The following is a 25,233-nucleotide window of genomic DNA, read 5'->3' on the forward strand; positions in this document are numbered from 1 at the left end:
TACAAGAGGATAGGATTTATTCTATTGCACAATCCAAAAGGCCAAGGAGAACAGGGAAGAAGTCACTGGCCCTGAGTCTCCAAGTGAAGGAGTCCATATTTACACTGAAATGCACACAAATAACTCTTCACATAGAGAAAATGCATTACAAATTCTTGGCACTGTCTGAAGGCAGCTGTTTTCATGGCCGTGACAAGAGGTGAACCTTTTAATTACATCCAGTCACAGCTTCAGTTGACAGTCATCTGCAGGTCCTGATTGAGAGTGAGAAGTGTGTGGGCGCACATACCCAGCAGCACAGCCCTGAACACTGTCTCCCCTCAATGTGAAAACTACATCCTTTTTTAAAATTAAAAAGTAAACATGTGGCTCTTCCCCAAAGATAAAGGTCAAATGCAGAGCTGAGTGGCTATTAACCACAGTTCTGCTGCATGAACTAATGGAAGGCACTATCTGATGGCACCTGCAGCCCAGTCTCTAATCACAGTGCTCAGAGGCCTATACCACACACCATTCACCTCCCATCCCCAGCCAAACACCTTTTTCTCCAGCTCCACTGCTTTGGCCTCACTTTTCTCCACCTTCGTTTGATCAATCAAGTTATCTAAAAAAGGGGAAAAGGGAAAACAAAATTAGGCACACAATAGTGTCCAAAATTATTCCTTCTCCCCTTCCTCCACAAGGCACATAACCCTTACATGCCCTGCTAGAGACAGTCCTCCGACCCCCAATACCACTTTCCCCAGTGCAATACTTAGTCCTGGATGGAGCTTACCACTCACACCCTTGCAACACGATCTGTACAGTACCCTTTGCTGAAAACAGACCTTTCTTTTTACTCAGTCAGGCACATAAAACAAAAACCAGTTATTTACCTGTCCTGTAACTGTTGTTCTTCAAGATGTGGGTGCAGACATGTATTCCACTCAAGTGTGTGTGCACCCAAATAGTTTTCTTTAACAGTACCTAACAGGGTGGCACTTGCATCCTCTGGCCCTCGGAGCCTCTCCCATGGCTATTTAAAGGTGGTCCCACCATGACCTCCCTCAATTCCTTTGCACCAGACTCTCAGATGGAGAGACTGACACAGAAGGGTCGGAGGGTGGGAATACATGTCTGTACCGATACCTCAAACAACAGTTACAGTACAGGCAGTAACTATTTTTTCCCCCTCTTCGAGTGGTTGCAGACATGTATTCCATTCAGGTGATTCTTAAGCAGTAAACAATGGAGATGGGGCTCAGTGTCCACTTAAATAACAACTGCAGAACAGCCCTTCCAAAGTCTAAGTCAATCTAGACCAGGGTTCTCAAACTCATGGCACATGAACCTCCCCAATGTGGCCCGCAGGGCTCCAGCAGTTTTGGGGCTGGATGAAGCCCTAAGCTTCTAAGAGGATGAAGAATCTCCCTGAATCTTAGAGTGACTACAGTCAGTTTTATGAGACTTCTCTCTTGGGAGAGGAGAGGAAGAACAACAGTCTGTTCTTCTCCTTGGAGAAAAGTTAAAGCCTCATGGTGGCACCGAAGGCCTCTGAGGGGCCAGACGATCAGATCCTCCCAGGCACAACAAGAACTGAGTATTGGAATCACTACTAAGGATAGCTATCCCACATGAGGGACAGTATTTGAAACCTGGTGAAGGCATTGCACCAGGCAACAACAAACTACTAAAATACTCAATTAACTAATCTAACACTAAGGTGGTACTACTACTACTCCTCAGAGTTTCTCTTGGCTTTTTTGTATATAGTTAGTACTGCTAACTATAAACTAACTACTGTGACAAAGTTCCTCCTCTGCCTTGGTGGGTCCTGCGCTTATTGGCGGATTTGCTCACCTCAGAGGTTCAAGGCAGCCCCCAGTTTGGCCACTTTCGTGGCTCAAATCTGCCGTTCACTCAGTTAGCCTCATCACTGGCCAGCATGGGGAAAAGGAAGAACAACAATCCCCACAGTCTCTGCTGATCCACCTAGTGGATCGGGAAACAGGCCAGAGACCTTCCCCTCTGGTAGAACCCACAGTCTAGGTCAATTCCTCTGGTATCAAGTCGGAAGTTGGGGGAATGGGGGGAACCCGGGCCCACCCTCTACTCCGGGTTCCAGCCCAGGGCCCTGTGGATTGCAGCTGTCTACAGTGGCTCCTGTAACAGCTGTGTGACAGCTACAACTCCCTGGGCTACTTCCCCATGGCCTCTTCCCAACACCTTCTTTATTCTCACCACAGGACCTTCCTCCTGATGTCTGATAACGCTTGTACTTCTCCGTCTTCCAGCAGTACGCCTTCTCATTCTCAGCTTCTTGCGCCTCTTGCTCCCAGCTCCTCGAACGCACACCACAAACTGAAGTGAGCTCCTTTTTAAACCCAGCTGCCCTGATTAGCCTGCCTGTCTTAATTGATTCTAGCGCTTCTTGATTGGCTGCAGGTGTTCTAGTCAGCCTGTCTGCCTTAATTGTTTCCAGAAAGTTCCTGATTGTTCTGGAACTGCCCCTGTTACCTTATCCAGGGAAAAGGGACCTACTTAACCTGGGGCTAATATATCTGACTTCTCATTGAAACCCACTACCTGGATGAGCAGGTGAAGTCCATCAAAGAACTGGGTGAGCATATGACCAACCTGCGCAAGATGGGAGCACCCAAATATGGGATGGCAGAGTACCTCTTTTACAAGCACACCCTGGGGGACAGTGAGAACTAAAGCCTCAGCATAGGCCACCCATGGGTTTCAGTAGGTCTCCTAGCTTTCTGCCCAGCAGTGCATGTATCTACTGTTAGATAATGTCATTCTGTACCAAAAAATCACACCTTTGTTTTTTTGTGTTTGTAACACCTTACATCCAATAAAGTGACTTGTTTCAAAAAAAAAAAAAAAAATCACTCTCCTGTAGCCATCTGGCCTGATCCTGTCATACTACATACATACAAAAAAACCAGACAGAAACTCTGAATAGTAGTAGTAGTACCACCACCTTAGTGTCAGATTAGTTTAGTTGGGTATTTTAATAGTTTGTTGTTGCCTGGTGCAATGTCTTCACGAGGTTTCAAACACTGTCCTTCGTGTGGCAAAAGAGTGAGGTAAATACCACCCAGAATACTCCAATTCAAGCCGTGGGCAGTGAGAAAGAACTGAGTGGGGTCAAGGCAGCACAATAGTTAAATATCCATGAGAGGGTCTATGGGGGCCAGATGATGCGAGCGCCACCCTGATGTGAACTGCTAAGCAATGTTATCTTGCTTTGATGCACTGGGCACCCACTCCTGAGTGGAATACATGTCTGCAACCACGCAAAGAACAGTTTTTTCTGGAAGTTCTCCTTCCTCACAGAAAGCATAATGTACCCCTTACAGTCTTCCCTCACTGAGTGAGGCAACAAGTGACAGCACTATGGACTCAGTACTAGTTTCCAGGAGACATACCATTGGCTCTACTTCCACTTACAATGCCCTCTGCTGGCCACAGCATGAAGTGCTCATGGTGGCCTAGGGAGAAAGCTGTATGTGATCTGTTTTCTAATCTAGTCTGATGGCAAGATACCCAGCCGAGCACAGTACAGGGCAGGGGGTGTGTGGTGAAAGGCAAGCCCCAAATGAAGATGTATGGAATGGCCCACATACAGACTCCCAGTGCAGAAAGCAACAGAAAAGGCACCTCAGAAAAAGGGCTCCAGCTGAGCGTATTAGTTGTGATTGCAGAGCCCATTCTCAAGGAGGAAGAACCAGAGACACAAACAGAGAGGCAGGAAGTTCTGTTGGTCAGAAGCTCAAAGTGCAGTTGAGGGACTAAATAATGAGGTTGTTCTGGAACCACATCAGACTGGGTTCGTTTTGATTGTGATATGAACAGCTTCAGGACTTACCTATTAGCCCCTCAATGTCAATGTTGAGGCGCTTGCATTTGAAGTCTGGATCAGCACCATTCTTATGCAGAACTATCTGGGAAATGCATTCATCAATTAGCTTATAGTACTGAGCCCTATGGAAAGAGAAGAAAAGGAAACAGTGTTAACATGGCTCTATAAAGTCATACACCTGAAAACCTTGGGTACCATGCACTCAGGGGCCCCACAGAGAAGTTTACAAAGGCTCTGTAACAAATGTAATGTCTGAAGATCAAAACTTGGTCTCTTCAGCAAGTTAGGTCTCCAGGTAAAACATCTTGGTATGCCACGTGGCCTCTGTTACAAGCTGCTGCCAAAGAAGAATCAAGAGCTACATACCCACCACACCATCACATTATATACCAAGAACATTGTGGGCTATGCTCCAAACTGTTTATTTCTTTACTCCTGTCTGCCTTGTCATTCTCACAAACCTTGGCAATTAGCCTCTCCATCACTCCATAGAAACTCTATGAACTAGTCTCATGTCCTTCTACTCTCTATCCTCCATTATGAGCCTATCTTCTTCGATCAGAGCTCCATCCTTCTTGTGGCAAGCTACCACCACCTGCTGGCAGCAGACTACTTTAATTCCAAACCAACAGGAGCTGTTCCCCAACAGTGAGTTTGGGAAACAAATTCTAGACAGATTATTAATGTATACAATGCTGGTTAGTGAGACAATTAGTTTGGTTGTTTCGATTTGCTCCTAACAAACTTCCTTCCAACCTAAACTTTTTTTTTTAAATTGTGTATCTATAATGAATTACCTTCAAGTTAGGCGTGATAGCCGCATTAATATCACATCACATTCAGAAAGGGGATCCGATGTCTCTTTACTTGCAACATACTACATAGATATCCCAAAACATAGGCACACTCAAGGTTAAAAATAATTAATGAAAACAGATTATTTAAGGAGGTGGACTCCACAGTTCTGTTGGCTGGGAAGGTGGAGTCATTTATTGGAAAATATGAATATCTACAGCTAGAGAAGTTTACTCAATATCAAATCCTTCAGTATAAATACACATAGCAAAGGCTATGTTGTAGAGCAGTGGTTTTCAAACTTTTTTTTCTGGAGACCCAGTTGAAGAAAAGTGTTGATGCCTGTGACCCAACGGAGCTGGGGATGAGGGGTTTGGGGTGTGGGAGGGGCTCAAAGCTAGGGTGGAGGGTTGGGGTGTGGGGATGAGGGTTGCGGGTTTGGGGGGGCTCAGGGCTGGGGCAGAGGTGTGGGAGGGGGTCCGGGCTCTGGGCTGGGGGTGCAGGTGGGGCCAAGAATGAGGGGTTTGGGGTGCAAGAGGGGGCTCTGGGTTGGGGGGGCTCAGGGCTGGACCAGGGGATTGAGGCGTGGGGTTGGGGCACAGGCTTACCTCGGGTGGCTCCCGATCAGCAGTGCAGTGGGGTCCTAAGGCAGGCTTCCTGCCTGTCCTGGCACCTCGGACTGCGCTGTACCCCGGAAATGGCCAGCAGCAGGTCTGGCTCCTAGGTGGAGGTGTGCAAGCAGCTCCGCACGGTTCTTGCCTACAGGCTCCCCCCCAGCTCCCACTGGCGAGTGCGGAGCTGGTGCTTGGGGTGGGGGTAGCACGCGGAGCCCCGTGGCCCCCCTGCCTAGGAGCCGGACCTGCTGCTGGTCACTTTCAGGGCGCAGCGCAGTGTCAGAACAGATAGGAATTAGCCTGCCTTAGCCGGGCAGCATGGCCAACAGGACTTTTAAGGGCTCCTGACCAGAGCTGCTGTGACCCAGTACCTGGATTGCGACCCGCAGTTTGAAAACCACAGTGGTAGAGGATATACACAGATACAGCGCAACACTGCTGGGGCCTCATTTAAATGTATTTGGTGGTATTATACCAGAATAGAAGTCTTCTGGTAAGGGATTTTCTAACAGATACCAAAAGCCATAGAACACAGTCAACTTTAACTTGTCTGTCACCCTCCAGTCATTTTCTCCTAACAACAAATCAGAACCTTCGGACAGGTTAATTTAGAGTATGCTTGCGTCTTTATGGCATAATCTTTTCATTCCCACCTCTAAGTACCAGACTGAATACAACCTAGAGCATTTTCGAAACAGCAAAAAAAAAAAAAAGAAAAAAAAAAGAAATCAAGCTGTTCTTGAAGCTGCATTAGCTGATATCAAATTGTCACAGGGCACAAGATTAGCTCTAAGGGTTAAAGTTGCTGCTTATTAATTTCATCAGGTGACCTCTGGTTTTTGCATTGTGGGAAAGGGTACATAACACTTCTCCACTCACTTTTTCTATACCATTCATGATTTTTTTCTATCATATCCCTCCTTAATCATCTCTATTCTAAGATGAACAGCTCTAATCTTTTTAGTCTTTCTCCATATGGACAATGTTCCATACCCTTGATCATCCCTGTTGCCCTCCTCCGAACCTTTTCCAGTTCCACTATATCCTTTTTTTGAAATGGAGTGACCAGGACTAGACACAGCATTCAAGGTGTGGGTATACCGTGAATTTATATAGTGGCATTATCATATTTTCTGTCTTATTTGCTATCCCATTCCTAACAGTCCCTAACATTGTTAGCCTTTTTGAATTCTGCTGTGCATTGAGCTGAAGTTTTCAGAGAACTATCCATGATGATTCCAAGATCTTTTTCTTGAGTGGCAACAGCTAATTTAGAAAAAATTAGGAGTCCTTGTGGCATCTTAGAGACTAACAAATTTATCTGGGCATAAGCTTTCGTGGGTTAGAACCCACTTCATCAGATGCATGGAGTGAAAATACAGAAGCAGGTATAAATACATGAAAGGATGGGGATTGCTTTACCAAGTGTGAGGTCAGTCTAACAAGATAAATCAATTAATAACAGGATACCAATTCAGCAGGATACCAAGGGAGGAATTTTTCCTGCTGAATTGGTATCCTGTTGTTAATTTATTATTCTCATTAGACTGACCTCACACTTGGTAAAGCAACCCCTATGCTTTCATGTATTTATACCTGCTCTTGTATTTTGTCTCCATGCATCTGATGAAGTGGGTTCTAACCCACGAAAGCTTATGCCCAAATAAATGTGTTAGTCTCTAAGGTACCACAACGACTCCTCGTTATGTTTGCTGATACAGACTAACACGGCTACCACTCTGAAAGCTAATTTAGAACTCATCATTATATATGTGTAGCTGGGATTATTTTTTCCAATAAAGTGCCTGTTTCTCCCACACACTGCCAGCATCTCTTCCAGCAGGCCTAGCACAAAGCTCCCCTCCTTACCTGGCTTCATAATCATTGCGGATCAGCAGAAGGTGCTGCAGGATAGAGAGGAAGAATGGCTCTGCTTTGGAATCCTTTACTGTGTTGAGGAGAATCTGGAAGACTTCACTGAAATCAGTGAAGAAAGGGTTAAGGAAACAGAAGGGTCTCTGGGGAGACATCCAGGTGCTCTACTTACTCTTTTGCTCTGTAGAGGAAGGCATTAGCCCTTCAAAGTACTATCCTCAAAACTTTATCAATGCATATTCCTCTCATACAGAAAGGGGAAGAGGACACACTGCAGGAGACTAGCCAAAAATGGGACTCTAATTCCTTCTCCCTGAGCCTTTCTAAAGCCCAACCAGTATTTGCTAGGTGACACTCTCGTCCCTGATTGGAGTGGTGGTAGAAAAGGGGAAGCTGTTGGTAGCTCATTCATTCCATGATCACAAGACGGCAAATGTCTAGTTTCTCTGTACCCCTCCCTTATGCACCCCCAAACAGTATCCCCAGTCTCCACTTTGGGGATGAGGGCAAAGTCACATGTCTCCCCCACTCCAAGTAACACCTTTACCATTATGCAATGACCCTTTGGCTCCTTCTGCTTCAAGAGTCCCTTTTTCTCCCTCAGATCAGCCAACCTAACTTCCCTGGAAACTAAACAAATCTAAGTTTTAAAAAAAAAGAGGGGATTGATGGGAAGAATAAAAATTAGAAATCCATTTCTTTTTCCCATCATTCATGGGGTGAGACATATGAACAGGACAACTTATTCAACTTATTCAGTTTGGTTTGTATAACATTTTCTAGGAGAAAAACAACACAAAGGTGTATGCAACATCACAGGCACAGAGAACTGTACAACTTATGAACTGTACAACATATTGTATAAGTAGGGGCATAGCGAGCAGATCGAGGGACGTGATCGTTCCCCTCTATTCGACATTGGTGAGGCCTCATCTGGAGTACTGTGTCCAGTTTTGGGCCCCACACTTCAAGAAGGATGTGGATAAATTGGAGAGAGTCCAGCGAAGGGCAACAAAAATGATTAGGGGACTGGAACACATGAGTTATGAGGAGAGGCTGAGGGAGCTGGGATTGTTTAGCCTGCAGAAGAGAAGAATGAGGGGGGATTTGATAGCTGCTTTCAACTACCTGAAAGGGGGTTCCAAAGAGGATGGCTCTAGACTGTTCTCAATGGTAGCAGATGACAGAACGAGGAGTAATGGTCTCAAGTTGCAGTGGGGGAGGTTTAGATTGGATATTAGGAAAAACTTTTTCACTAAGAGGGTGGTGAAACACTGGAATGCGTTACCTAGGGAGGTGGTAGAATCTCCTTCCTTAGAGGTTTTTAAGGTCAGGCTTGACAAAGCCCTGGCTGGGATGATTTAACTGGGAATTGGTCCTGCTTTGAGCAGGGGGTTGGACTAGATGACCTTCTGGGGTCCCTTCCAACCCTGATATTCTATGATTCTATGATTCTATGATATGAACAGGACAACTTATTCAACTTATTCAGTTTGGTTTGTATAACATTTTCTAGGAGAAAAACAACACAAAGGTGTATGCAACATCACAGGCACAAAGAACTGTACAAAATTATGCAGCCCACTCACACCCCCATGTGCAAGGAGGGAGCCCTTAGTCTCTGGGCCACAAGGCATGCTCACTAGAGGGGAAAGTGAGAGCCCACAAACATAACAAATAAATTTGTTAATCTCTAAGGTGCCACAAGTACTCCTTTTCTTTTTGCAGATACAGACTAACACGGCTGTTACACATATATAGAGACACACAAACTCCTATTTCGGGCAGCCCCCAAGGTGGAGGAGCACAAACTATCCTATTGCATGTGGCCAGGAATCTGCTGATTAAAATTTTTAGTGCCTCTGTGTGTTAACAAAAATATTTCCATTGATAACAGAAATTTACAGTTAGGCAAATAAGAAAAATGCTGCTTGAAAACTTAATTAGAGTTTGATATTTACTTTGTACATTTTGACATTCGATGTTGACATTTTGTGTTTTAATGGTTATGAAGCTTTATCTTTTTGAATCTCAAAACCTATCACCTGACCTTCACATAATTTCCCATAACTGTGAAAATTTAAATAGATAAAAATTAAAAAATGCTGAAAAATAAACCAATATTATCCATCAAAACTATAAAAAAATAAAAATCAAGTTCTGCCACGCCTGCCTATTTATTGCACACAAAACAGGGACAGACAAACTACAGTGTCCATAAAAAGTCAAGTCTGAACAGAAATCCAAAACTAAAGTTTCTGGAAGTGTCAGACAAGCTGCATCCTCCCAAATGACCAGGGTCTGGTCTTCTTCTTTTTGCTAATAAACTGCCAAATCCCTAACAGAGGATTGGCATACCTGCCTGTACTTCACTCACTCATGTCTTCAGACTTTGTCTGATGGATCAGAGGCATCCTACAATGTATTGGGCAGCTCTGACCCAAACAAGCCCTGGAACCCATATGACCTAATGACAGCAAGCTGTGCTCGGCCCAGACATTACTTGACCAGAGGAAAGACCATCAACCTCAGTCCCTCTCCCTACATGGAGGTAGGGATGGTACAAAGACTGGCGGTAAGAAACTTCCTGGGGATACTCCTGCCCCAAACGCAACCCCTGCCGAATAAGCAACAGAAGGATATTCCATTTCAATGCGAATGTCCTCAAGGCGGCTCCTGAGGTCTTCAGAATCCTCCTCACCATGTTCTTCAAATACACTCAGCTGTACCTTCAGTTCCTCATTCTCCAGTTTCCGCAGCTCCTGCCAAGAGCATGAGTACATCATAGAGAGGCCATCAGAAGCTATACAGACTCTGGTGGGATCACTTGAGAGCATACAGTTTTTCAGATGGGAGCTAAACAAGGGCTATGTTAGAGCACAAAGGAATGTAATGAGGGGCCAACATACATTAATGTGCAAACAAGTCTGCTGGAAGCCCCAGGAGAGCCCAGGCCAGCATGGAGCCACAGGTAAGAGGCCCACCAGTGATGATATCAATTCACAGTCACAAGAAGATAGGATCATCATACGCTCCAGGAGAGTGCACAGTCACATGGACAGGGCCAGTATACATAAACGGCAAAGGGAGTGTGATCACCATCCAACTGACCCTGGGAGGCTTGGTAACTAAGAGAGAGGAAGCACTGAGCAAGAACAGGGCTGCAATACAGCCCACGTCATTCCTGCAGCAAGGGTTTGAACATAGAACAGCCATACTGGGTCAGACCAATGGTCAATTTAGCCCAGTACCTTGTCTTCTGACCGTGGCCAATACCAGGTGCTTCAGAGGAATGAACAGAACAGGCAATCAATTGTCCCTATTGTCCATTCCCAGCTTCTGACAGTCAGAGGCTAGGGACACCCAGAGCATGGGGGTGCATCCCTAACGATCTTGCCTAATAGCCATTGATGGACCTCTCCTCCAGGAACTTATCTAATTCTTTTTTGAATCTCATTATAATTTTGGCCTTCACATCCCCTGGCAATGAATTCCAGAGGTTGACTGTGCACTGTGTGAAATACTTCTTTTTGTTTGCTTTAAACCTGCTGCCTATTAATTTCAGTGCGTGACCCCGGGTTCTTGTGTTATGTGAGGGAGTAAATAACATTTTCTTATTCACTTTCCCCACACCATTCATAATTTTATAGACCTCTGTCATATCCCCCCTTAGTCATCTATTTTCCAAGCTGAACAGTCCGTGTCTTTTTAATCTTTCTTCATGTGGAAGCTGTTCTAATACCCCTAATAATTTTTGTGGCCCTTCTTTGTACTTTTTCCAATTCCAATATATCTTTTCTGAGATGGGAACACCAGAACTGCATGCAATATTCAAGGCGTGGGCGTACCATGAATTTACATCCTGGCATTATGATTTTACTGTCTTCTTATCTATCCTTTTCATAATGGCTCCTAACATTGTTAGCTTTTGTGACTGCCGCTGCACAATGAGCAGATGTTTTCAGAGAACTATCCACAGTGACTCCAATATCTCTTTCTTGACCGGTAACCAGTAATTTAGATCCCATCATTTTGTATGTATGATTGGGATTACGTTTTCCAATGTGTACTAATTTGCATGAATTTCACATGCCCAGTCATCTAGTTTTGTGAGATTCCTTTGTAACTCTCTGCAGTCTGCTGTGGACTTAACTATCTTGAGTAATTTTGTATCATCTACAAACTTTGCCACCTCACTGTTTAACCCTTTTCCCAGATCATTTCTGAATATGTTGAACAGCACTAGCCCCAGTACAGATATCTCTGGGAGACACTGCTTTTGTTGTTTCTTGTCTTTTAACGAGTTACTGATCCATGAAGGGACATTCCCCCTTATCCAGGGGTTCTCAGACTTTTGTACTGGTGACACCTTTCACACAGCAAGCCTCTGAGTGCAACCCCCCTTATACATTAAAAACCACTTTTTTATATATTTAACATCATTACAAATGCTGGAGATGAAGCGGGGCTTGGGGTGGAGGCTGACAGCTCTTGACCCCCCCCATGTAATAACCTCGCAACCCCCTGAGGGGTCCCAACCCCCAGTTTGAGAACCCCTGCTCTTATCCCATTACTGCTTACTTTGCATAGTAGCCTTTAGTGAGGGACCTTGCAAGAGGCTTCCTGAAAATCCAAGTACACTATATCTACTTGGTCACCCTTGTCCACAATTGTTGACCCCCTCAAAGAATTCTAATAGATTGGTAAGGCATTATTTCATTTTACAAAAGCTGTGTTGACCCTTCCCCAACAAATAGTGTTTATCTAGGTGTCTGATAATTCTGTTTTTTACTCCAGTTCAACCAATTTGCCTGGTAATTAAGTTAGGCTTGTAATTGCCAGGATCGCCTCTGGAGCCTTTTTAAAAATTGGCATCACATTAGCTTTCCTCCAGTCATCTAGTACAGAGGCTGATTTAAGTGACAAATTAAATAGCACACTTAGGAGTTCTGCAATTTCATATTTGAGCTCCTTCAGAACTCTTGGGTCAATACCATCTAGTACTGGTGACTTATTACTGTTTAATTTATCAATTTGTTCCAAAACATCCTCTACTGATAACTCAATATGGAACAGTTCCTCACCTAAAAAGAATGGCTCAGGTATGGAAATCTCCCTCACATCCTCTACGGTGAAGAATAATAAAAAGAATTCATTTAGCTTCTCCGCAATGGCCTTATCTTCCTTGAGTGCTCCTTTAGCACCTTGATTGCCCAGTGATTGTTTGGCAGTTCGTTTTGCTATTAGTTTTTGAATTTTGCTAGTAGCTCTTCAAATTCTTTTTTAGTCTGCCTAATTATACTTTTTATACTTGACTTGCCAGAGCGTATGCTTCTTTCTACTTTCCTCAGTAGTATTTAACTTGCAATTTTTAAAGGATGCCTTTTTGCCTCTAGCCACTTTCTTTTATTGGGAAGAGCAATATTACTTTGTCACTACCAGAGCCTTTTAACAGTATTAGGTACTTTCAATATGAATACAACTGCTGAGATGGTGGCTGTTGCTTCTCTCATCGAGCATGATGGTGCCCCATAGGAGGAGATGATTGCTTCTTACCGTAAGGATGTGCTGCAACCCAGAACGCATCAGCTCACTTCGAATGTGAACTCGGAAGTCGAGCTCATCAGCAGGGATGATAAGGGCATTGATCAGCTGCATACAGGCTACCTAAAATAGGGAGACAGACAGTTTCTGTATCAGAGTGAGCCAGGTCTCTATCCCCTCATCCAAGACTTCTAGTCAGGCGCTCAGAATGCCCAGAACACTGTACCCATCAACCAGGGAAGTGCTACAAATAGGGAGATATCAAAAAGATGGTATCTTACACCCTCCCTCCTGTATCCTCACTACAGAGAGCAGTCAAACTGCTAGAGTAGACCAATCCTCTCTTGCTCCTCCCCTAGAACAGACAACAGTGCCCACATATACTGAGGGTTGAGGTACCTTCAGTACCACAGAGGTTCCGCCCTTCAGGCCATCCAACAAGGGACCGAATCGCTCCACCTCGTCCACTTCTGCTCGCTCTGTCAGTGCCTCCAGAACCCGCTCATGCCTGAAACAGTAGAAAGAGGGAATCAGCAGCAGTCTCAATTGGGGGTGGGGCGGAAAGGGAAGAGGTATGCATGCGTGTCATCATTGTAAAACCAAGAGACAAGGAGAGAAGTGGGGACTCCAGAGAGGCAAATGAGAGCAACCTCAAGAGAGATGAGTGGTTGAATGAATCCCATAGACACGTACATGTCCTCGGGCTGAGGCAGGATACAGAGAGCTGACAGCAGTTTCACAGCATCTATCATCATGGAAGGGACTTTGGGGTCAACAGCTCTCACCAACAGCAAGATCCCCTCCTCTGTTTCCAGCATTGTCTTGATTCCAAACTGAAGGGGAAAGAAAGGATGAGTTAGTATATTTGACTCAGCTAGCCCACTAAGGAGCATACTGCGAACTGTTTATGCCTCAAACCTGAGACTGCTTTAAGGCTAAAGGGAAGCAACTTCGCCACAAACAGTGCAGGTGGCAAGACGCTTGTCCAATGTCTGTCCACACATCCCTTCTATTATTTCAGAGGGGAGACCAAGGAAGGACAAGGGGGTAGGAGTTGGGGTGTCCTAAAGGGTCAAAGCCAGCAAGAAGAAAGGTACTTAGTGGGATCCTGACAGGTGTGCATGGATGTGCACAATGAAAGGTGAGTCCCTGTGAGAACAGTATCAGAAAGAAAGGAGTCAAAGAAGCTAGAAAGGAGAGATAGAGATCTCACAGCATATGTGAGTGAGAAAGGAAGGGTGAAGAGAACCAAAGGGACAGGGGAGTTTAACAGAATTAGTACTAGGTGTCCCAGAATGCCTGCAAATGAGAAGGGAAAGTAGGACAGCCTGGGGCATGAGTGAGAAAGACAGAGAAGGGGAGGCTGGACAGAGGGCAGAGATGTAGAGTACAAACAAACAGCAAAGGAGACAGGGATATTGGTGTCCTCAGAGTGCCCACAGGTGTGCAGAGGTATAGCAGAGAGGAGGACACAGATTGAAGATAGCACAGTACCAAAGTGTCCCCAAATGTCTGAAAGAGAGTATGGCAGGATTGAGAGAAAGTATACAGTGGGCCCAGAAGAAGTAGGAGTAGTACAGGACGGAGGTGGGGGGGAGGGGAGGGAGGCAGAAGTGCACAGGCTGAGGAAGGGGGTGAGAAGCGTGAGTGAAATGTAAGCAAGGGTTTACTGAAGAGTCAGGAGCCTTCATCCCCACCTCCCCTACCACTTTTGGGGATGGCCCCATGCCACCAGAGCAGAGAGCACATGAGGAAGAGGAGGTGGCAATATACGGATGTATCTAGGGAAAGGACAGGGATCTCACCTTGTTGTTCATGAAAGCCTTCAGGCATCGGATGATCTCATGTTTGCTCCGAGTGTCATAGGAGCTGTGAGGAAGGAAAGCCAGCTGATGAATAGTCACATGGAGCATGATAAACGGCATCATGCTTCCCCCAATTAAAGGACAGTAGGCCCACAACTCTCAGGTGGGGCCAGGAGAGGTCTTAGGTGTCCAGTGCTGCACTAAGACTCCAACCCCACACACACACCTGAATTCAAAAGAAACACAGGGAAAAGGCTGCTACATCTCCTGCGGGAAAACCTCCACGCTCATCCCACCATAACCCACCAACACACACACTCCCTACCCAACTTTAGCCTCTGCCCTTTAGCCCCCCCATGAGTCACCGCCACGTACTCATCCCTGTTCATCTCACCCCACTAAAGACCTCTTCTGGCAAACCCTAGCCACAAACCACTGCCCCATAACTGAACTGTACTGGAGCAATGCCCCCTCCTCCCCACACCCACACACTTCTGACCATACAGTGAAACCTCCCTGCCCCAAGACTTTCTTCTTGTTGCCCCCCACCACCACCTTCAATTAGCCAAACAACATGTATATGCAGTAATAATCCTGTAGCCTCCTCACAAGCCCTTTAGGATTATGAAAGCTTGTAAACGTAACAGGACAGGATCTTACTTGACTCTAGCTATAGAGAGCTATGCATAATAAGTTACCACTTATATAGCTCTTCAGCCACAGACCCCAAAGCACTTCATAAAGATGGGTAAAAGTACCACCATCCCCATTTAATAGATGGGAAAACAGACAGAGGGGGGGGTGTTACAGAGCCAGGAAAAGAATCCAGGTTTCCTGCTTCCCAGACTCCTGCCCTAACCATGAAACTTTGATGGATTTGGAGGTGCCCTGTGATAATTTATGAATATTGTATGTTAGCTTGGTGATTGGGGTATTTTCTGTATGACTTTACAGATTTTCTTGACCTGCTGCTCACAAACCGGGTAGAATTAGTGGGGGAAGCAAAAGTGGATGGGAATCTGGGAGGCAGTGACCATGAGTTGGTTGAGTTCAGGATCCTGACGCAGGGAAGAAAGGTAAGCAGCAGGATACGGACCCTGGACTTCAGGAAAGCAGACTTCGACTCCCTCAGGGAACGGATGGCCAGGATCCCCTGGGGGACTAACTTGAAGGGGAAAGGAGTCCAGGAGAGCTGGCTGTATTTCAAGGAATCCCTGTTGAGGTTACAGGGACAAACCATCCCGATGAGTCGAAAGAATAGTAAATATGGCAGGCGACCAACTTGGCTTAATGGTGAAATCCTAGCGGATCTTAAACATAAAAAAGAAGCTTACAAGAAGTGGAAGGTTGGACATATGACCAGGGAAGAGTATAAAAATATTGCTCGGGCATGTAGGAATGTTATCAGGAGGGCCAAATCGCACCTGGAGCTGCAGCTAGCCAGAGATGTCAAGAGTAACAAGAAGGGTTTCTTCAGGTATGTTGGCAACAAGAAGAAAGCCAAGGAATGTGTGGGCCCCTTACTGAATGAGGGAGGCAACCTAGTGACAGAGGATGTGGAAAAAGCTAATGTACTCAATGCTTTTTTTGCCTCTGTTTTCACTAACAAGGTCAGCTCCCAGACTGCTGCGCTGGGCATCACAAAATGCGGAAGAGATGGCCAGCCCTCTGTGGAGATAGAGGCGGTTAGGGACTATTTAGAAAAGCTGGACGTGCACAAGTCCATGGGGCCGGACGAGTTGCATCCGAGAGTGCTGAAGGAATTGGCGGCTGTGATTGCAGAGCCACTGGCCATTATCTTTGAAAACTCGTGGCGAACCGGGGAAGTCCCGGATGACTGGAAAAAGGCTAATGTAGCGCCAATCTTTAAAAAAGGGAAGAAGGAAGATCCTGGGAACTACAGGCCAGTCAGCCTCACCTCAGTCCCTGGAAAAATCATGGAGCAGGTCCTCAAAGAATCAATCCTGAAGCACTTGCATGAGAGGAAAGTGATCAGGAACAGCCAGCATGGATTCACCAAGGGAAGGTCATGCCTGACTAATCTAATCGCCTTTTATGATGAGATTACTGGTTCTGTGGATGAAGGGAAAGCAGTGGATGTATTGTTTCTTGACTTTAGCAAAGCTTTTGACACGGTCTCCCATAGTATTCTTGTCAGCAAGTTAAGGAAGTATGGGCTGGATGAATGCACTATAAGGTGGGTAGAAAGCTGGCTAAATTGTCGGGCTCAACGGGTAGTGATCAATGGCTCCATGTCTAGTTGGCAGCCGGTATCAAGTGGAGTGCCCCAGGGGTCGGTCCTGGGGCCCGTTTTATTCAATATCTTCATAAATGATCTGGAGGATGGTGTGGATTGCACTCTCAGCAAATTTGCGGATGATACTAAACTGGGAGGAGTGGTAGATACGCTGGAGGGGAGGGATAGGATACAGAAGGACCTAGACAAATTGGAGGATTGGGCCAAAAGGAATCTGATGAGGTTCAATAAGGATAAGTGCAGGGTCCTGCACTTAGGACGGAAGAACCCAATGCACAGCTACAGACTAGGGACCGAATGGCTAGGCAGCAGTTCTGCAGAAAAGGACCTAGGGGTGACAGTGGACGAGAAGCTGGATATGAGTCAGCAGTGTGCCCTTGTTGCCAAGAAGGCCAATGGCATTTTGGGATGTATAAGTAGGGGCATAGCGAGCAGATCGAGGGACGTGATCGTTCCCCTCTATTCGACATTGGTGAGGCCTCATCTGGAGTACTGTGTCCAGTTTTGGGCCCCACACTTCAAGAAGGATGTGGATAAATTGGAGAGAGTCCAGCGAAGGGCAACAAAAATGATTAGGGGACTGGAACACATGAGTTATGAGGAGAGGCTGAGGGAGCTGGGATTGTTTAGCCTGCAGAAGAGAAGAATGAGGGGGGATTTGATAGCTGCTTTCAACTACCTGAAAGGGGGTTCCAAAGAGGATGGCTCTAGACTGTTCTCAATGGTAGCAGATGACAGAACGAGGAGTAATGGTCTCAAGTTGCAGTGGGGGAGGTTTAGATTGGATATTAGGAAAAACTTTTTCACTAAGAGGGTGGTGAAACACTGGAATGCGTTACCTAGGGAGGTGGTAGAATCTCCTTCCTTAGAGGTTTTTAAGGTCAGGCTTGACAAAGCCCTGGCTGGGATGATTTAACTGGGAATTGGTCCTGCTTTGAGCAGGGGGTTGGACTAGATGACCTTCTGGGGTCCCTTCCAACCCTGATATTCTATGATTCTATGATTCTATGATTTAATTCAACAGGAGTGTGTCTGTAAAAACAGGCAGAAAGGAGAAAGAATAGCTGAAGATAGCCACCACTCAGCACACACACTTGACAGTTGTTAGTGGACAATGCCAGAAACGTTAGCTTTGATGATTGGCTGGCAATGGAGGAACAACCGACAAAACTGGTTGTGACGAGGATGGGAAAAGACCTATGAACACAGAAGAACAAAAGCACTTCTCTCTGTAATGCTTTGTTCCTACTACTAAAATGAACACTCCCCTTGGCTTTAAGAAGGCTGCCTGCTCACTGGACACCACTGGCCATAGACTTGCAGAGGGAAGAACAGCAAGTGCTCAGACTCGGTCTGACCTCAGGATACACAGGATGCTGCTCCCCAGGGCCTGGTCTAAGAGCGGGAAGATTGTGGAAAAAGCTCAAAGTTTGATGGCTGAGGGGGCACACTCAGAGAGACCAGCTAGGGGACAGATGTGCAGCTAACCCTGGAACCATAACAGACACACTTAGTACACTTTATAAATAGCTTCCATTCAGTTTGTCCCTCACCTGGGTGCCTCGTCCTTCTCATCATGGAGCCTTTTTAATATGTCCAGCAGGCAGTTGAGGCCCTCAGCCCCAAAATTCTGTACCCAGCTGTAAGAAACACAACAGAGTCATATTAGCAGCACATAGAAGGACGGAAAGTCACAAAACCCTCAACCACCCCCTGCCCTCTCTCTTCTCTATTCAATCACAATGCACCATCCGCAGCCACGATAAGCAAGCACCTAACCCCCTTGCTTATAGCTTCAGCTCCCTGCCTGATCTCCTTTGCTCCAGCCAGCCCTTTACCTGACAGGATTGTTGTTGAGTGACACTCGCAGAGACTCCAAACAACCGAGCAATTGGGCATCCCTGAGATTTGATTTCAGCTCCTGGATATAAATCATGGCCGACTTAGAGCTCTCCTTCTGACTCATGCCCTACACAGGGAAGAAAGAACAGGCTATTAGGTAAACTAACTGTGGCTGCAGTACCAGGGCATAGAAATGGGTTTTCAAAATGGTATTTTTATGTTGTGTGAGTGGGCACACACATACATGCGCCCTCCATTTCAAAGAGCTTCAGAGTGAAGCTAGCCTAGCTGAAGCATTAACCGTTAAATTAGCTGTAAAGTTTAGTCATCCTCAAAACTTGAAACTACCTAATTTAGTTTAGTGTTCAAAGTAAATATAAGTTATATTTAATTGGCTTTCTCAATATACACTCACGAACACAGACACACAACTGAATTAGAATGTTGGAGTTATTTAAAAAAAAAAAAGTTTGAAGGTCAGAGGTATTTCATAGTTACATTTCTGATCCCTTACCCTGACCCTCCATCCATCAAGCTTACAGGCAATCAGTACAAGTCATATCAGTAGGCTGTAACTATAGTGGGGGAGGTGGCAATCAGTAGTTGGTGAGTGAGGCAGATTTGGCTCTCCAGCTCCTATAGGAATGGTGCCCAAGTCAGTTCTGTTTGTGGACTATATACAGATGGATAGAAGGGGAGATGTTGGTGTTTGGCACAGTTGTTGAAGACACTGGGCATGGCCACTAGGTAGCTCAAGGGGATGGAAGACCACGAGTGTTGATGAAGCTCCCTTGCACTAGGCCCAAGTGTCCTTGGCCCCCCTGCCTGGAGGCACTTGCAGCAGTTATGCTGAGGATCTGCAACAATATGTTGCAGAGTCAGACTGCCTGAAACTAAACAAGGCCAAACAGGGCAGATATGGAAGAACAATATTGAATAAAGCAGCTTTATGTATGGTTTAACAGATGGTACAAAGATCAAGGGAACTAGCTGGTAACCGGATTGGCTGGCTATATGGATACTTAGGGCAGCTTGCTATTGGATAAGTATGCTGAAGAAAGGACGTATAAAAGCCTGTGTAATTTCCAGCTCTGTGTGCAGGATTTGAGATTCTATTCTCCCTGTACCTTGTTTGCAGCTGCAAATAAACTTTTCTGCTTCTCCACCCCATTGTGATTATTGGGTGACGCGTACCGGGCAACGAACCTTGCTGTTGTTCGCCTCTGGCACTGGGTGCCGGCAACACTGCTGATGGATAGGTGAAGCGGAAGAGGACCTGTGTTTGGGCCAGTGGCCCTTTGTACATCAGTGCATTCACATGCTTTTCACTGGAGTATTTCAGAACACAAGTAGGGCCTACCAAATTCATGCTCCATTTTGGTCAATTACACTCATAGGACTTTAAAAATTGTAAATGTTATGATTTCAGGTATTTAAATTAAAATTTTACTCTGTTGTAATTGTAGGGCTCCTGACCAGTGTTCCCTCTAATTTTTCCCACGAATGTGTGGAACGATTTTTATTATGCATACCAATATGGAGGTGATGTGTGACACATCACCTTCATATTTGTGGACATAACAAAATTCATATGGCAGGGGTGGGGCTGCGGGCTCTGGGGTGGGGCTGGGGATAAGGGGCTCGAGCAGAAGGTTGGGGTATGGACTCCAGCTGTGGGTGCAGGCTCTGGAGTGGGGCTGGGGATGAGGCAGAAGGTTGGAGTGCAGGGGGGTTAGGGCTCTGCCTGGGGGTGAGGGCTCTGGGGTGGGGCCAGGGATGAGGTATTTGGGGTGCAGGCTGCCCTGGGGCTAGAGCGGGAGAGGCGCCTCTCCCCACCACAGAAGCTCCAGGGCGGGGCTGGGAGAGGGGAGTCTTGGGGGCCCAGCACTAAGGTCTTTGAGATTAGGATTCAATTCCTTGGATCACAAAGGCAGTCATACACTGGTATGAGGTGCCCTCTGTCTGCCTTGTGGAAAAGGTGGGCTGCTGCAGTTTGAATGAATGGGAACTTGTATACGCCCTTTAGTGCCATCGTTAAGAAAAAAGTGTTGCTGTAATTAAGCCTGGAGGCCATTCATACATTCTAAGGCCAAAAGTTGCCATCATTCACCCTTGTGAATAAACCGATTATTGTGCCAGGGATCACATCTGACCAAAAACTGATACTAAACTGGGAGGAGTGGTAGATACGCTGGAGGGGAGGGATAGGATACAGAAGGACCTAGACAAATTGGAGGATTGGGCCAAAAGAAATCTGATGAGGTTCAATAAGGATAAGTGCAGGGTCCTGCACTTAGGACGGAAGAACCCAATGCACAGCTACAGACTAGGGACCGAATGGCTAGGCAGCAGTTCTGCGGAAAAGGACCTAGGGGTGACAGTGGACGAGAAGCTGGATATGAGTCAGCAGTGTGCCCTTGTTGCCAAGAAGGCCAATGGCATTTTGGGATGTATAAGTAGGGGCATAGCGAGCAGATCGAGGGACGTGATCGTTCTCCTCTATTCGACATTGGTGAGGCCTCATCTGGAGTACTGTGTCCAGTTTTGGGCCCGACACTACAAGAAGGATGTGGATAAATTGGAGAGAGTCCAGCGAAGGGCAACAAAAATGATTAGGGGTCTGGAACACATGACTTATGAGGAGAGGCTGAGGGAGCTGGGATTGTTTAGCCTGCAGAAGAGAAGAATGAGGGGGGATTTGATAGCTGCTTTCAACTACCTGAAAGGGGGTTCCAGAGAGGATGGTTCTAGACTATTCTCAGTGGTAGAAGAAGACATCTTACGAAGAGAGGGAAGAGCATCTTTGCCAGCAGGCTGGCTAACCTAGTGAGGAGGGCTTTAAACTAGGTTCACCGGGGGAAGGAGACCAAAGCCCTGAGGTAAGTGGGAAAGCGGGATACCAGGAGGAAGCACAGGCAGGAATGTCTGTGAGGGGAGGGCTCCTGCCTCATACTGGGAATGAGGGGCGATCAACAGGTTATCTCAAGTGCTTATATACAAATGCACAAAGCCTTGGAAACAAGCAGGGAGAACTGGAGGTCCTGGTGATATCAAGGAACTATGACGTGATCGGAATAACAGAGACTTGGTGGGATAACTCGCATGACTGGAGTACTGTCATGGATGGTTATAAACTGTTCAGGAAGGACAGGCAGGGCAGAAAAGGTGGGGGAGTAGCACTGTATGTAAGGGAGCAGTATGACTGCTCAGAGCTCCGGTACGAAACTGCAGAAAAACCTGAGTGTCTCTGGATTAAGTTTAGAAGTGTGTGCAACAAGAGTGATGTAGTGGTGGGAGTCTGCTATAGACCACCGGACCAGGGGGATGAGGTAGATGAGGCTTTCTTCCGGCAGCTCACGGAAGCTACTAGATCGCATGCCCTGATTCTCATGGGTGACTTCAATTTTCCTGATATCTGCTGGGAGAGCAATACAGCGGTGCATAGACAATCCAGGAAGTTTTTGGAAAGCGTAGGGGACAATTTCCTGCCGCAAGTGCTAGAGGAGCCAACTAGGGGGGGCGCTTTTCTTGACCTGCTGCTCACAAACCGGGTAGAATTAGTGGGGGAAGCAAAAGTGGATGGGAATCTGGGAGGCAGTGACCATGAGTTGGTTGAGTTCAGGATCCTGACGCAGGGAAGAAAGGTAAGCAGCAGGATACGGACCCTGGACTTCAGGAAAGCAGACTTCGACTCTCTCAGGGAACGGATGGCCAGGATCCCCTGGGGGACTAACTTGAAGGGGAAAGGAGTCCAGGAGAGCTGGCTGTATTTCAAGGAATCCCTGTTGAGGTTACAGGGACAAACCATCCCGATGAGTCAAAAGAATAGTAAATATGGCAGGCGACCAGCTTGGCTTAATGGTGAAATCCTAGCGGATCTTAAACATAAAAAAGAAGCTTACAAGAAGTGTAAGGTTGGACATATGACCAGGGAAGAGTATAAAAATATTGCTCGGGCATGTAGGAATGATATCAGGAGGGCCAAATCGCACCTGGAGCTGCAGCTAGCCAGAGATGTCAAGAGTAACAAGAAGGGTTTCTTCAGGTATGTTGGCAACAAGAAGAAAGCCAAGGAAAGTGTGGGCCCCTTATTGAATGAGGGAGGCAACCTAGTGACAGAGGATGTGGAAAAAGCTAATGTACTCAATGCTTTTTTTGCCTCTGTTTTCACTAACAAGGTCAGCTCCCAGACTGCTGCGCTGGGCATCACAAAATGCGGAAGAGATGGCCAGCCCTCTGTGGAGATAGAGGTGGTTAGGGACTATTTAGAAAAGCTGGACGTGCACAAGTCCATGGGGCCGGACGAGTTGCATCCGAGAGTGCTGAAGGAATTGGCGGCTGTGATTGCAGAGCCATTGGCCATTATCTTTGAAAACTCATGGCGAACGGGGGAAGTCCCGGATGACTGGAAAAAGGCTAATGTAGTGCCAATCTTTAAAAAAGGGAAGAAGGAGCATCCTGGGAACTACAGGCCAGTCAGCCTCACCTCAGTCCCTGGAAAAATCATGGAGCAGGTCCTCAAAGAATCAATCCTGAAGCACTTGCATGAGAGGAAAGTGATCAGGAACAGCCAGCATGGATTCACCAAGGGAAGGTCATGCCTGACTAATCTAATCGCCTTTTATGATGAGATTACTGGTTCTGTGGATGAAGGGAAAGCAGTGGATGTATTGTTTCTTGACTTTAGCAAAGCTTTTGACACGGTCTCCCACACTTTTCTTGTCAGCAAGTTAAGGAAGTATGGGCTGGATGATTGCACTATAAGGTGGGTAGAAAGCTGGCTAGATTGTCGGGCTCAACGGGTAGTGATCAATGGCTCCATGTCTAGTTGGCAGCCGGTATCAAGTGGAGTGCCCCAAGGGTCGGTCCTGGGGCCGGTTTTGTTCAATATCTTCATAAATGATCTGCAGGATGGTGTGGATTGCACTCTCAGCAAATTTGCGGATGATACTAAACTGGGAGGAGTGGTAGATACGCTGGAGGGGAGGGATAGGATACAGAAGGACCTAGACAAATTGGAAGATTGGGCCAAAAGGAATCTGATGAGGTTCAATAAGGATAAGTGCAGGGTCCTGCACTTAGGACGGAAGAATCCAATGCACCGCTACAGACTAGGGACCGAATGGCTAGGCAGCAGTTCTGCGGAAAAGGACCTAGGGGTGACAGTGGACGAGAAGCTGGATATGAGTCAGCAGTGTGCCCTTGTTGCCAAGAAGGCCAATGGCATTTTGGGATGTATAAGTAGGGGCATAGCGAGCAGATCGAGGGACGTGATCGTTCCCCTCTATTCAACATTGGTGAGGCCTCATCTGGAGTACTGTGTCCAGTTTTGGGCCCCACACTTCAAGAAGGATGTGGATAAATTGGAGAGAGTCCAGCGAAGGGCAACAAAAATGATTAGGGGTCTGGAACACATGACTTATGAGGAGAGGCTGAGGGAGCTGGGATTGTTTAGCCTGCAGAAGAGAAGAATGAGGGGGGATTTGATAGCTGCTTTCAACTACCTGAAAGGGGGTTCCAAAGAGGATGGCTCTAGACTGTTCTCAATGGTAGCAGATGACAGAACGAGGAGTAATGGTCTCAAGTTGCAGTGGGGGAGGTTTAGATTGGATATTAGGAAAAACTTTTTCACTAAGAGGGTGGTGAAACACTGGAATGCGTTACCTAGGGAGGTGGTAGAATCTCCTTCCTTAGAGGTTTTTAAGGTCAGGCCTGACAAAGCCCTGGCTGGGATGATTTAACTGGGAATTGGTCCTGCTTCAAGCAGGGGGTTGGACTAGATGACCTTCTGGGTCCCTTCCAACCCTGATATTCTATGAAAAGAGTACAAGCTTCTGAATCAGCGAAAAAGGTACAGGCATTTCTACTACTAATGCTGTCTGGGTGTCCAGGAGCAGTGGTGATTTCAGCAGGATTTGGAGACCGTTACTCACCTGAGATCAGGGTCAAGACAAGCCCTAATTTCAGCTAGTAACTTGAATTTTTTCCTTCTTCCTGCAACTACAACCTCAATCTTTAGCCAGCTGCATTTTATTCACGTCCTTCATAGTTAGGTGAAGACACTATTAGCGTGTGATGAGAAGGTGATAGAGCTGAGCATCAATAGCATGGTAGTGGCAATGAAGTGCACAGTGTTTCATGAGCTCCCCTACAATATAGTAGTTGACATCTCCAACTGGAACTGGCATCAAAAGTACGTAATGTCAATAGCTCCACGTTGGCACATCTTTGCAGTATGGCAGGGGAGGGTTATATTAGAAATGTGAATGAGTAGGTTGGGTGCAAGAGGATATCTGAAGACAGGTGAAAGGAGGATTCACATAAGGAATGAGAGTTAAGGTCAAGGTCTTTTCCTCAAAGATTAGTATTTACAAGAAGAAAGTAAACAGAATCGCTCTCAGCTTGTGATTCTAGCCAATCCTTGAAGCACGGTGTGTGAATTTCTTTAGTTGCCCCAGGCCCAGGATAGGATGCATTCCATAGCAGGACTAGAAAAGCTTTCCCTTGAACTCCTGAGGTACTTCTTCTGTTGCTCCTAGATGAAGGAATCCACCTTCTTCCCCCAGTTGTTTCATGAGATGGGTCACTGAAGCGGGAGCGGGGTGGGAGATTAGCAAGGACTTGAATTATATAGAGTGACCTTTGGTACTA

The 25,233-nt window shown here is 46.3% G+C and overlaps 1 protein-coding gene across 1 annotated transcript in view; it reads right to left on the reverse strand.

Annotated features, from left to right (window-relative positions):
* The window catches only part of DIAPH1 (diaphanous related formin 1), a 164,014-nt gene that overhangs the window by 81,170 nt on the left and 57,611 nt on the right, over nt 1-25,233 (reverse strand). The window contains exons 5-14 of the mRNA XM_084636395.1: nt 18,579-18,709; nt 18,294-18,380; nt 14,484-14,547; nt 13,372-13,511; nt 13,078-13,186; nt 12,691-12,801; nt 9,778-9,896; nt 7,129-7,245; nt 3,857-3,972; nt 540-604 (exon numbers count right to left, since the gene is read on the reverse strand). Coding sequence (XP_084492521.1) covers nt 540-604; nt 3,857-3,972; nt 7,129-7,245; nt 9,778-9,896; nt 12,691-12,801; nt 13,078-13,186; nt 13,372-13,511; nt 14,484-14,547; nt 18,294-18,380; nt 18,579-18,709 — 1,059 coding nt within the window. The remainder of the gene's footprint in view (nt 1-539; nt 605-3,856; nt 3,973-7,128; nt 7,246-9,777; nt 9,897-12,690; nt 12,802-13,077; nt 13,187-13,371; nt 13,512-14,483; nt 14,548-18,293; nt 18,381-18,578; nt 18,710-25,233) is intronic.

Source organism: Lepidochelys olivacea, assembly GCF_965140295.1.
Source record: "Lepidochelys olivacea isolate rLepOli2 genome assembly, chromosome: 8".
Lineage (NCBI taxonomy): Eukaryota > Metazoa > Chordata > Testudines > Cheloniidae > Lepidochelys > Lepidochelys olivacea.